This window comes from Anopheles bellator, chromosome 2, assembly GCF_943735745.2.
Source record: "Anopheles bellator chromosome 2, idAnoBellAS_SP24_06.2, whole genome shotgun sequence".
NCBI classification, from domain to species: Eukaryota; Metazoa; Arthropoda; class Insecta; order Diptera; family Culicidae; genus Anopheles; species Anopheles bellator.
In genome coordinates, this window is record NC_071286.1 from 69,970,354 (window position 1) to 69,983,937 (window position 13,584).

General features: G+C 53.0%; 1 protein-coding gene across 1 annotated transcript in view; it reads right to left on the reverse strand.

The window, feature by feature from the left end:
* Nucleotides 1–7,145: 7,145 nt before the first annotated feature.
* The window catches only part of LOC131207946 (nuclear pore complex protein Nup205), a 12,380-nt gene continuing 5,941 nt past the window's right edge, over nucleotides 7,146–13,584 (reverse strand). The window contains exons 2-6 of the mRNA XM_058200582.1: nucleotides 10,495–13,576; nucleotides 9,116–10,431; nucleotides 7,700–9,045; nucleotides 7,463–7,633; nucleotides 7,146–7,371 (exon numbers count right to left, since the gene is read on the reverse strand). Coding sequence (XP_058056565.1) covers nucleotides 7,169–7,371; nucleotides 7,463–7,633; nucleotides 7,700–9,045; nucleotides 9,116–10,431; nucleotides 10,495–13,576 — 6,118 coding nt within the window. The 3' untranslated portion in view covers nucleotides 7,146–7,168. The remainder of the gene's footprint in view (nucleotides 7,372–7,462; nucleotides 7,634–7,699; nucleotides 9,046–9,115; nucleotides 10,432–10,494; nucleotides 13,577–13,584) is intronic.

Here is a 13,584-nt window from a genome sequence, read left to right on the forward strand (position 1 = left end):
GGTTCCGTATACTCCTTCGGCAGCCGTTACACGGTCTACTTTCGTTCTCCGTACGGTAAGTGTTCGCCTCGGGCGGCTTCACGCGTTTGATGTGAATTATTTTAAATGCCGTTTGGCGTTCTTCTCTCTCTCTATCTGTTTTAGTCTAAGACACACACGAATTCCTGCTTCTTGTTGCTTCGGGCTTGGCACCGGGGTCCTTGTGGGGTTACTCGATCACATTTACTGTTGGCGATCGGGATCGAAATTATACTGCTACTAGTTCCGGCGATGATAGGAAGTTGCGCGCTACTGCCGCTGGTACCGTCGTTTCCAGTTCCTGATTAGCTCGATCGAGCTAACCGAGCCGCGGCAGTGGCCTCTGATAGGGAATGGGTGACAAAAACATGCAAGTTAGTGTAATGTTTGTGAGAGCAATATATTTACTCTGCATATCAACAGACAAACAGTGGCACCGATAAAGCGCATCCGAAGCTCCCTTGCCGCTCTGGGTAGGGCAGCGACTTTCGGGGTTCGTTTTGCATTTTTTTTTCGCTCGCAGACACGCATTGCCCTTCAAATGCACCCGACAACCGATCCACCGACCGATGTTCCCTGTCGTTCAGGTGCCGCGATTTGTGACCCGGCTCCACTGTGCCGTGTTCGAGCTAATGGACCCTCTCTGGCCGCACATCTCGCGGGCCTCCTTTTTGCCGTGGAAAGCATGCAGATGTTCTTCGGCCGAGGTGGCGTTCTGCGCAAGCGAGTTCAAATAAGTACCCCTTCATTAAAGGCGCCAACCACCGCACATCGGCACATTGTTGTTGTACTTCGACACGGCACCACACCAAAACGCAGCTCGCCGTTCCGGGAGTCTAGACCGATTCTGGTGCGCTAGCGTAATTCTAGTCACGGGTAGTACGTGCGAATCACGCGATGGGCTGACAGAGGTAAACTACCAAATCTACACACTTTTGAGGCTCATAAAAAGGACCCCTGCGCTGCGACAGTTTCGAGTCTAAGAAACAGATCGATACGATCGATAACTTGAAGTCGCGTTGTGACAATGCCATGTTGCTAAGTTGCTATTAACCCGGGACCGATATTTCTGACCCCACATCCCCGGTTGCGCCACTCGCGAAATAAACGAGGCGCGTAAATGGACGGATTAGCGATACCGCGATTAATTTGGGTTACATTTTACACACTATCTCCCCGGTATCTTCGCACGGCGACAGACTTCCGGTGGATTAGGGTCACACAAAGTGTCTGATTAGCAGCAGCAGCACCGATATACGGGTAGCGGTCACGGCCGCGTTCTAAGGAAGGCTCCGGGACCACCCGAATCGATGGCACACCACCGGGCACTGCTACTCTATATCGAACATTGAAGGTGCGTGCTGGCTCGTCAGACATCACGGTGGCGCCGGCTCGTGTCGTACGTAATCTCCGCGGAAACCGTCCTGCCGCGCTCGCCCAGCGCCCACGGCCCGCACTCTGGTGCTCGTTAGCGCAGGGAGCCCACCGAAAGCACCTTGCAGCCCGGGGGCGGGTCGCGTTGGGAAATATGATGTTAACATGATGTGGTTTTAATGTAGCCGGCCCCGGGCTTCTTGCCGGGGCCAAAATGGCATTAGGAGTGTGTGAGGTGCCACCGGACACGATATCGTTAAATGATAAACCGAAAGGACGATCGGTGGCGCACCATGAACTCAAACAACGTGCATGCAGTAGTGGTGGTTCTACTTTCTTTTCCATCAGACAGACACGAAGCTCAGCCTGGGGAAACTTTAAAAATAATTTCCCAATTTTCTAGAAACCAAAGGATGATTCCCACGGAAATGTTGCCTGTCGGGGAGTGAAGAAGTTAACTTTCTGGTTTTCAATCATCTTTACACAACCCCGGACGCCCGGACACGCACTGCCCCCCATTAACTGGGACGACCTCCGGCGATTAGGTCAACGTGTTTAGTTAAATGACAGTGTCGCTCACTGTAACAGCCCAAAAGATTGCACCGCGACGACGACGACGACGACGACGGTTTGTAAACGGAGGCCATCCGGGCAGTGGCAGTTTGACTTCGTGTAGTTCAATTACCGTCGGCAGAGTGACGGACAGGGTGCTGTGTCGAAGGGAGTGAATAAGGGCACGACGACGCAGTTCCGACCTTATGTTGTCTCCCGCCTGCCGTTGAGAGTAACTGATACGGACGCGGCAAGACGCAGTGGTCAGCGGTCATGATGGACAGTTTTCCATTTAACCAACGGGAGTAATTAACCGGGAGTCAAAGTCAAATCTACCCCTGCCGGCATTCCCAGGCGTTAAGGTCTAAGGTTGTATCCCCATCATCACACTGGAATGTTTACGATCGCGCTTGTTTTGCCTATTACTAGCGATGCACTAAACCAACCGACACGAAGCTCTTTCGAGCGCCGCTCCAGATTAGCGCCGTAGTACGCACCAGAAGTACCGCAAATATTGAACCTTTCCACCGGCCCGTCACCGAGGCCAATCAAACGGAACGGCGTTTGAAAGTGTTGCCGCCGGAGCGATAAGGCAAGGACAACAAGAAAATAAAAGTCCACCTCGCTACCGAAAGTATCCGATTTCTAAACATCACCAGACACGTGGCTCGCTCGGTTGCAGGGGCGATGGGCGATGGCTCGCTCGGTTGCAGCTCGGTTCCGTCGCAGTTATTGGCCGCGGCGATCCAGAACCGGAACAAAGGTTGAAATAATTTGTTTGCGGCCATCCTTTCGGCGGCGGCTGCACTTGTACAGTGGTGCAGGTGGTAGAATTTACATTCTTATCTTTTATGTTGTTTGGCCTGGTCAAAGAGTTTGGCACCGACTAGTTTCTTCATCATCAGTTGTTTATCTAATGGGAGTTTATCGAAGATACCGCCCGCCATCACCGACGACATCCTTTCGGAACCTCGCGGTGCTGCCTGTGAAACCAGGTGTCCCAAACCGGGAACCCGACCATTGAGGCTAATGTTTATCGAGGCGGGAAGGGGAGTGCTTTTATTTGCGCTTCCACTTCCGCGGAGAGCGAAAGTGAACGAGGGAACGACGTCAGCCGGCGATCCTCGCGAGGCTCGTAAACCAGTCACACACTGGCCAGCAAACAACAAACACGACGGACCACCACAAACATTTGAGCCTTATGAAGACCCAGAACGGGACGGTGGCCACACCGACCGTGGGCCGTCCCTCTCTCTCTCTCTCCCCGTACGGGGCGGCACAAACCGGTACGAGGCGGCACGGCAGCATTACAAAAAAGAAAAAACGGACCAAATCGTTCTGAAGCAATCGATTGATGGTGAAAGGATTATGTAATTCCGAGAAAGACATCGAGCGTAGCCGATGCGCGATGAGACGGAAAATCGGGCGTCGCCAGGACACGCCATGGACAGGATGATGTTGTGGGTGCCCGATTACGGTGGATGGGCGGACCAAGGACCGTTGCGCCCTGCCCTTTTCGTTGTAACACAATTCCTGAACGGCACACGGCAGCCCAGGTGTTGGCCGCGTCGCCGAGAACGGTGCAAAGGAAAAGCAATTTACGAAACCTCAAAAAGAAAATGAGACGCGAAAACGCAATGCTCCCCCGGTCCGCCCGCAGATTGCATGCCACCGTCGCCGCCACCGCCATCGGTCACCAGTTGGGTTGCTGATGGATTTTTTGGGTAACTCCGCTGGTGGCGTGACGGGTCGCGCAACGGTTTGGTGCCCTCGGCTCCACTGCACTGCGACATACGCGGCGCCAGTGTTGGATAATTGAACGGGCCAGCCCAACGAGGGAGGCACACCGGCATGCAATCCGGCTCTGTCCCTTGCGTCGTCGGAAAAAGTTTCGAAATCTTCCGCGCAAGCCACACGGGTCTGCTGTTTGGGGCAGCAGCACGTCCCGGGAAGTCACGTAAAGTCAGTTTCCTGCGCCGAAGACCAACCCGGGTGTTGCTCGCTTAATTACTATCAATCGGCGCGCGGCAGGAACGACGGTGACTTTGGGGCGAAAACGGAGCTTGTTTGATGATTTCGGCACGGGGCGGGCGTAGTATGGGCAAACCTACTCAACAAGTCGGTCAGAGACGTGCCCGTTTTCGGGATCTTCCCCTGCGGGCCGGGTTCCGAACTTTGGGTAAACTTAATTAACACTTTCAAGCAAGCAGCGGTTCCGGACTCCAGGATGCATATCCTCCTGTTGACTGCGGAGGCCGCTATCGGGGGGAACAGCAACAGCAGACTTTGTCCGTTTGGCGTGTCCGCTCCGAGCTGTTCGCGAGTTGTTTGAGGAGCACTTAGCAAACAAACGATGTCGCCGGAGATAATTTTTGCTTCCCTTCTTTGGGGAGAGGCACCGGTGCGAGGAGGCAAGCGGAGCACTCGCCATCAGTACCGCCGGAACGCCGCAACGGAGTGGATTCAGTGGCGACGAGATTTAATTATCGCATGCTGTTCCTGCGCGGCTCGTGTGGGCACCCAGGGCCCGGGCTCCAACCAGGGAAGCATCTTTTTCGTTTATCGTTATCTCCATCGTGTGATAGTGGGAAGCTTTCCTCATTCAATTGTTACTTCGCGCCGTGATCTGCGGCCGGTCGTTGGTGAGGTGGCGACGCGAACACTGCCCCTGGTAGTTGTTGTGGCGGTCTTTAATAATCCAAACCGGAGGTTGTGAATGAAAAAAAAACCTTGTTTTCCCTGAAACCACTTCGTTATCGCTGTTTCGAGGCTACCGTTCCAGCGTGACGGGCTTTGCGTTTCGAGGGCTAAGATGTTTTGAAATTAGGCACAAGGGGGGATACGGCGACACAGAATTCAGAGTTCCTCAAACATGACACATACTTCAGTTGAAAACACGGAGCAATTGAGTGCAAAGAAACATTGGAATTATCATCCTATGGAACTCTAATTTTGAATCCCAGTTTTGAGGGCAACTGAACACACTGAAGTGGGGTGCCACCATCAGGGGGCTACAAAATCGGTAAACAGTGATAAGCGCTGGGGGAGTTATGAATGAAAGAAATATGGCCCTCGGTTCTTTGTGATAAAGCCAGATTTCCCAACGGCCGCCAAGTGAATCATGATGAAGTCATTTTAAACCCTCTAAACAAAAATATAACAGTAAAACCGTGAAGCAAACAACGCCTATGCGGCACGACCGGGGGGCAGCAAAAAGCGAGACCGAGCTGCTGCTAACCAACCCAACCCCCCGAGTGACGCTAAAATATTCCGATGTCATCGACGGATTATGTAAACTTTTTGCGATTTCTTTGTCCCTCCAGTGGCAGTGGGTGGTGGCGCAGCGGGCGAGATCGTTCCGAAACACCGCCCATTCTAACGATGCGGGCCGCAGGCACCCACGGGCCGCGGTCCCCGGTGTATTCCGGTTATCGCCGATTAGTAATTCACAGCCCGCTACTGCGCCGCGTTAGTGGCGAGAACGAATCTTCGCTGGCGGCGCGCGTGAAACTAAAGCGATAAGATCAGAACACATAGCGGCGGGTGACCACCGCCGGCCTCTGGAGACCTGCGGCGGTAGAAAGTGAAACTTCGCGCGAAGGAAGGTTAAATAGAAGTGTGTCGCGCAGTAGTTGGCACACAATCGCTTCAACCATCAGACGGTGACACCAAACACACCTTCTGCGGTCTCGCCGTGCTGTTGCACAATGTTCCGCCAGCCGGCCACCAGCACATAGTAAGCCGTGCGCCTTGGGCAGCCTCGCGAGCCCTCGGTCGAGTTTTCCTTGCCATCATTCGCGGCACCACAAGAGGAAAAGAAGGAGAAAGTGCGTGAGAGAGAGAGTTTCCACCGCGGATGAAAAGTGCCGCGTGCCGGCGCCGCTCTCTCGGCTCGAGCATTTTTGGGGTCTGAAAATCGGGTGCCCTCGTCTTTCCGCGCCCGCAAAACCCTCACCTGTTGTTCCGACGGACGTTCCGTTAAGCGCAGCATACTGCCGCAACTGGCAACTGGGTTCCGGGGGTGCTCGACTCTGCTTCCTCCTCGTCGTGAGCCCTACCTTGAAGTCGACTTATTTTCTTCACCTTCCTGAACACAAGAGCCCGACTTCGCAAAGCGGTCGGTTTGATCCGCTCCCACAGGACTTTACACGGTAACAGTGAAGCTCACGGACTGTGCTTGCGACTCATAGCTTGCTGTGGTTGCACCGTTGATGCTGTGAAAAGCCGATTGCTTCACGCTGCACGCTAATAGCCACCGTTTCGATTTTTAGCCTCCGCCAAAAGCGCGGGGCTCCGGTGGACGCGATACGGGGGGGTTCTGCGGGTTTGGGCTTGGTTTTTGTGTTTTCTCGTTCACCGATGCCCGGGCCAGCCAGGCAGGGCTATCACGCCCGTATTGCGGCACTCCGTCGCGCGGCAGAACAATGGCACCACAATCATTTCAGCGCTCGCTATCATTTTCACTAACACCCGTCACGAGTCCCGGGCGAGGGACGAACATTTCAGCGACAGCCCACTGCGCGTACCGACGCGCTAACCACCGGACACTGCTGACCAGCTTAACCGGGGCTTTCTTTATTTTTATTTGGAACCAAAATAAGAAACAAATAAGAAGAGCGTGCAGCGCACCGTGCACGGGACTACGGCAGCCGAACGGGTCTCCCTATTGGCCCGGGTATCTGTTTTTATCTCACAAAGCCTTGGTGCCTGCTTTGGGCCACCCTAACGCACTCGCCGTAACGATTTCACGGGCCGTGTTCCGGTGGTCCCGGGTCACTTTTACTGCGGCACGCTCGATTCCTGCTACGAACTTACTGGGCCGCTTGTGGGTGCGAATGTGAGGAAACGGGTTGCACTCGCTAAAAATTCGCGTTTGCGTTTGGCTCGTGAGCGTCGTTTTGACAGCTGGGGCGTTTATGCGCGGAATGTTTGGGGTTGGCTCGCGTGCCTCGTGCGTCCGTTTAGGGTCACCGGTTCGATACTGCACAACCAGTTGCACGGATGCGCGCGTTGCATGAGCATTCACATTTTTGAATTTCTTGTCAACAAATAGCGGTTAACATCTTCCACATCCTTCAATATCGTCAATAGGCAGCAAACGATAACTGCACTGAAACATATTATTTTATTACCAGTTTCAAACGCTCGAATATCAGTTATTAACTATGGATCAATCGTTTAGCGGATACAAGAATGACCGCAAGTAAGTTCGGCAGCTTCCGTCTTACTTTACCGGCACGAATTGTATCGATTGTTTAATGCGCCGAATAAAAGCCACCACGTAGCCCTTCTCCGACTGCTTCTGGTCGATCTCGAGCAGCTGCTTGCAGAACGTTTCGTTGAACACACCGATGAGCGTCTTTTTGAGCGCCGCAATATCCTCATTCGTGACCGTCCACCCAGTTTCACTCGAACCAAATTTGTAATCTGGCAGTGGCGAGAAGCGAGAGAACATCTTCATGAAAATCTGATTGCAGATTCGAACGATCAGTGGGCTCTGCCCTTACGATTTACTTACAGATTCCTTGGGTGTTTCTCATACTTTTGTGGGTCGGTAGTAGCTGCAACACGAAAAAGTCAAGATGCGCCCACAGAATGTACAGGCAGTGCTCGATAATAAAGATGCACCGTTGCATTTCTTCCTGTTTGGCCGTCGCGCGCTCCGTCAGCACGATGTACTGTAGTTGAACTGAAGTGAAACGAGAGGGTGCAGTACAGTACGAGATGTAAAATACAAGGCGCCGGTGATGCTTACTGTTCTTATCGAGGTCGATACTTGGCAGTGAATTGCGTTGCTGCTGCAGGCTTTCCAGAATGTTGCGTTCCTTGTGGTAATACTCCACAGTGGACCGAAGCTGGGTGATGACGGTGTACAGACTGTGCGACTGCTGATCGTGCAAACTGTTGTACGACGGGGCCAACGTTTCCTTTCGCAGCGGAGCGATGCTGGCTCCCTCGGCACCGCCGTACTGCGGGGAAAAGATTACGTTGACTGATCGATGATCCACGACGTGATTCGAAATGCAGTTTCGCGCGTAGAGAGACAGGTTGGCTGCCACTTCGAGGATATACTTGACGTGTTGCGAACGTTGACGCTGATCGGTTACAGTCGTGTTGGCGCCGAAGCTAAAGTTTCCACTCATACTAATGGCGGTGTTGTCGAAGGTGCTCGGTTGGAGATCTTTGAGCATTTGCTCCGAAACAATGAAGCGCGGAAAGAGACACATCATAAACTTGTGTATGCGGTGCAGCTGTGAGCTGAACGCTTTGTTCGCATCCGGATCGCTCTGTTCGAAGAGTTCCTGATTGACGGCTCGGGCCACCAGATTCGTGATGCTGGCCAGCTCCTTCAATAGACCCAGATTCATCCGAGGCGAGCCGGCCCGAAGTACGGTTTCGATCATGTCACTGTGTGACACGAAAAAGTAAATGATCTGGCAGATCACGGAACTGTTTTCCTGGCCCAGCGTGGAGAGGATGGAAGCGCACAGATTGAGCGCCGGGAACAGTATCTGCTGATATCTGGCTTCCATCGGTGGAATGAAGGACGACGAGGTGCCAGATAGGGAGAGCGAGCCCATCGGGTCACTTCCGGTCTCTAGATGATTACCGTTCATCCGTAGCTGCACGTCCCGGTGCTGGTCAAACACCTTCATACTGCCAAGTATCCCGAGAAGACCCTCCTCCAACAGTAAACGCGCGCCAATCTGGCACTGCGCGATCCGGCTCAACAGTGCCATCTTGCTTTCGTACACGTATAGCGCACGGAAGCTGTTCGGATTGCGGTCCAGAATGCGCCGCAAGGCGTCATCGTGCTTCAGTAGACTGTTAACAATGTGCGTCAGATAGCCATGCCGTGCGACAAATTCGATGATATCGACCGACGCATCAATGCTGAGCAGCATGTCGAGGCAGGACATGGCCAACATCTTGCAGATGTCGTGCCCAGTCGTACAGTCTTGGCACATTACGTCGATCAGACTGTCGCCGAAGGCGTTGAAAATGTCCATAATCATCTTGAGCTGCTTGTAGTCTTCGGTTTCCTCGCCGTACATTTTCCGATTAGAGCCCATTATGGTATTGTTGAGGAAAGAATCCATTCTGCAAAGAACATAGGTGCGTCAGTGTTGCGAAATTTTCAATCGGTTTTCTCCCTTTTCAACACACTTACTCTTCTTTATCGTTTTTCAATGTATGACCGCGTTCCAGGTTGTCTTGGTTGCCCTTGATGATGTGCATATAGTTAAGCAGCGCCACGTAGAGGTTCATTTTGAGCTGCGGCGATCCGTCGCTGCTGACGAGCAACCAGTCGAGAATGTTTTTCAGGATGAACTTCAAGCTGAGCACATTCGCTTGTTCGAGAATACTGTAGTTGGCCACATCCCGTCCTCGGCGCGATGTGGCGTTAAGCTCTTCTTGAGTTGTACCCTCGGTGGTGCTGACTCCCAGATTCGAAAGCCCTTTGTGACTACGTTCTGACAGTAACCTAAGCGATTGCTGTTCCGATTTCAGCAAAAAGCAGCTTCTCAGATTCACCATTAGGAGGGAAACAGTGGATGAAGCGATATTGGCCAACTCGGCCAAGATCTGCTTCGACACTGCTTTGCCGAGCATGATCTGCAGTATCTCCGTGATGATGATCTGTTTAGTTTCGAGGGACATGATCATTGCCGGTGTCACGCTAACCAGTACCTCAGTCACCTGACCCCATGCCTCCAGGAACTGGATAGTGGATGTGCAAATCTCCTGTTGACCGTTCAGTAGCACCGCGTACTGAAGAATGGTTTTGATTTCCTGCACAATGTGGGCCCGTTGGCCGGTTGCAAAGTGAATCGAGCCCAGTTCGTGCAGCAAATAGTCGTGCAGCTTGCGAATATCGATCAACCGTCTACGACCATGCGGGGCATTCCGGTTAACGGGGATCTCGCATCTCTGCAGCACCTCGTGTAGCACTTCGGAGTTGAAGTACTTCCAGTGCGGTTCCTCCAGTTGTTTTATCTCAAAATCCACGCAATCGAGTAAGATGCACAGTAATCGTTTGGCCGTCTCGCTCGATTCCTTTACTGCCGCTGTCGAGGACATGCTCATCGAGGACATGCCAGCAATCGACAGGTTGGTGTTGGTGTAGTAGTGCTGCTCACCCAGTCCGGCCGTGGACACTTCACCTCCCGTCGGCATGTTCATAATTTTGAGCAGAATTTTGCAAATCATTTCGAACTGAGTCGCCTGATTGCGTTCGCTCGTTAGCTTTAGCTCGATCACGATCGCTTTCAGCAAGAACGTCATCTGGTTCAGTTGGTAAGGGTTTTTGGGAAACGGGAACGGGAAGGCGGCCGTGTGTCGACAAAGAAAGTCATTACAAGAACGTAGGAAGCGCAAAAACACTTCCGACGTGTGATAGTTCCGGCAGATGCAGTACAGCAGACAATAGGCTTGCTCGATCAACTTGCTGTAGCTCGTCGATAAGGCGCTTCCGGATCTTATGTTCTACGGTTGTACGAACGGAGCAACAATTACGGTCTATTCAACTGCCTTTAACAGGACACTTACCTCCAAATGTTTATCCAGTAACGTGATCAAGGACTTTGAGCAGTTGCTCGGGAAATTCATCACCCCTGGTTGCTGCAGGTTCGTCTGCTGTAGCTCTTTAGTTAAATCGTACCCGAGCAGATAGTGCGCAATATTCGGCACCACGGGCTGCTGAAGACACTCCTGTATGAGATGAATGACGGCCCGTTTCACGCTCATGGCCACGTACACTTCGGAGGCTGGCGTTCCTGATTGGGGGTCCGGTTCCAGCGTCAGCATGGAAGTGTTATTTGCGGCACGTGAGTCCGTTGGCGGAAGTTGCACTTCCTCGGTGATGTTAATGTCTGTCTCGAGACACTCGACAAACCCCTGACGTATCTCGTTCTTGAGGGCATCCGTTTGGGTGACTAGTGCAAGAATCAACTGATTGACGTCCGGTTGCGCCATGATCATCGTAAGGATGCGCAATGCTATAAGACTGTTCTCCGGGAGCCACGAGCTGTACGTGATGTGCTTCATGACATTAAGCATATGGTCAGCCTTGCCACTGCGAGGATTCATGCCCAGCAGCAGCTTGCCGAGACCGACCAGAATGGCCGGGTTAGGCGAATTTAGGTGTATGGTGAAAAAGTTTTCCTGAATGTTGAGTACCCGTTCGATGATTTGCAGACAGAGCAGCGAAGTAGCTTCGAGGGCGCTTTTGCCGGGGAAGGGAGCGTACGTGTCGAAGCAAACGACCGATTCGTCCACGATGTGTAGAAGCAAGCGCAGCAACTCCGATTTCGTGTTCATCTGTAAGAGCATTTGGTACGCAGGAGGGTAACGATATTCCTTCGCGTCCTTTAGCGTGCTCGCCGCCAGTACATCGCACTTGTAATCCCGGACGAACGTATACACAATCTGTAGACACTTTTGCGCCAGTTGCCACTTTTCGGCCCCGTCCTTATAGCTCCGATTGAACAGCCGCAATAGCACGGTATCGATCACATACGACAGGTATGGATGAATGCCGGGTACACGCGTCGAACCACCGAGATCTTGCGGTATCGCCGTTCGCATCAGGCTGGCAAGAAAATCGACCATCGCGTTCGTCAGTGGGTAGGTTTCGTTGCGGCTTTCAACCTCCTCGAGTTCCGACTTAACGCCGCGAGTCTGAAAGTTACTAGTGCTCGGGACCGTGGAGATGATTTGCGAGTCTTCCAGATTCTTCCACAGCTGGATGGCAATCTCGTAGGTACCGGCCAGTGCACTTAGCGTGCGCACGATTTCCGCTTTCAACTGAATTGGAACTGAACAGCTTATCAGACCCACCAGCACATCCAGCAGGAGCCATTGCGAGTTCTCGCAAAGTGTCAGGCACGAAATTTCATCGTACCGAGCGACCGATTGAATCACCTGCAGCACCGCCTGCAGGCCGAGTATTTCCTGCGGGTTAATGCTCTTGCTCATCATACGATTTCGGTACACCGTCTCCGTGTGCGGGCTCTGCTCCAAGCGCAAGCTCTGGAAGTACGCCGTCAGAGAGTTGAAGAAATGGTCCCACGACATTGTGCTGTTTCCGGACTGCGGGAACGAGTGATGGCTCGCGTTGCTCTGCTTCAGTAGGTTGAAAGCACTGCGCGCTGATTGGGGGTTGCAGCTTAGACCGGCCAACATCTTGAGGTACGGTATAAAGAGCGTCGGTGGAAGCAGCTCGCCTGCGAGGCGGATGAATTTGAACAAACACACGGAGCGAGACGATGACCGTAGGGCCGTGCTGGAGGTGAATTCCGATGGTCCCCAGTACTCGACGCTGAGATGAAGCTGCAGCCGATCGTTGCCGTAAAATTTTCCCACGGACAAGAGGAGTGTCTCGAAGTTGTGGCAAAGATTGGCCGGCGGTTCGACACCCTGCTGCTGGTAGAGCTGTACGGTGCGGGCCGTTTCGTCCGCCCTGCCCCTTAGTTCCGTCACCTTCGAGTGCATCAACTCAATGAAGTCGGCAAATAGTGTGTGGATGCGCCGGTAGAAGAACTCCGTCTCGTAGATCAGTTCACTCTCGAAGAAGGTGTAGTAAAGAAAGTCGAAAACTTTCCCCTGAATGGCCCCATTCACGAGCAGTTCGTCCTGCTCAATGATTTTGCCCGTTTCCTGGAACAGGGTTTGTGGCGCGAGCCGGAGCGTGGCGATTGACAATCCGAACGTGAATAACGACAGTGCGTGCAGACCGTCGTTCTCCCAACCAGTGGACAGTGCGTCCATCAAGAAGTCGATGTACAACTCGTCCTTGATCATCGGAAGATTTTTCACAAGCTCTTCGCCATCCTCGCGCCGCAGCAGCACGCTCAAATCGAACGCATACAGCAGGGCCATCTGGAGCGTCACCGTGACATCGTCGATTCCACCGCTCGATTCGGCGTACTTGTATCCGCGCAAGTACTGGATCAACTTCACTGTTGCGCTTCGCGGCAGACCGGCTTGAGCCGCACAATAGTACAGACACTGGGCCAACAGGAGCCGGATTTCCTCAAACAAGTCCAACACTTGCCGGTGGTGCTTGGGAGGGCCGAGGGCCCGGTTAGTCGTTAGGATGTCCAGCTCTTTCGTAATGTCGAGTTCGTTCAGCAGGTCGATGATACGTTCGAGCATACCGTCCGCCACAAGACCATCGGTGTAGGAGGTAATAATGTTCGTCACTTCCGGAGACGCGTCCGTGCACCACGAAACACCGGCACGGGATTTAAACAGTTGCTTCAAGCTTGCCACGAGAGACTTGCGTCCGTCGTAGTAAAGCAACACAGCAACCAAGCCCCTGGTCAGTCCCGGATGGTTCACTGTCTGTTGCTGCGACGTGCAAAGCAACTCGAGCGCCACATATTCATTCAGATCGAACATGTCCGAGAGGATGATGCTCTCGTCGACGAGCTCTTTCGAGAGGATGGTGTGCCCAAACTCCGGTAGCGTGATACCATCGGTGATGCCCTGTCGGATCGCTTCCCGGCATTTTGCATTCTTTGGTGGGTTTCTCAGCAGGGCGATAAAGTTTTGTTTATGCTTCCGCAGGAGCGCCTCCAAGTTGACGGCATTATTTGTGTCGGTGTAGTCAGTTTGTGGCAACAAATAACTTTCGAT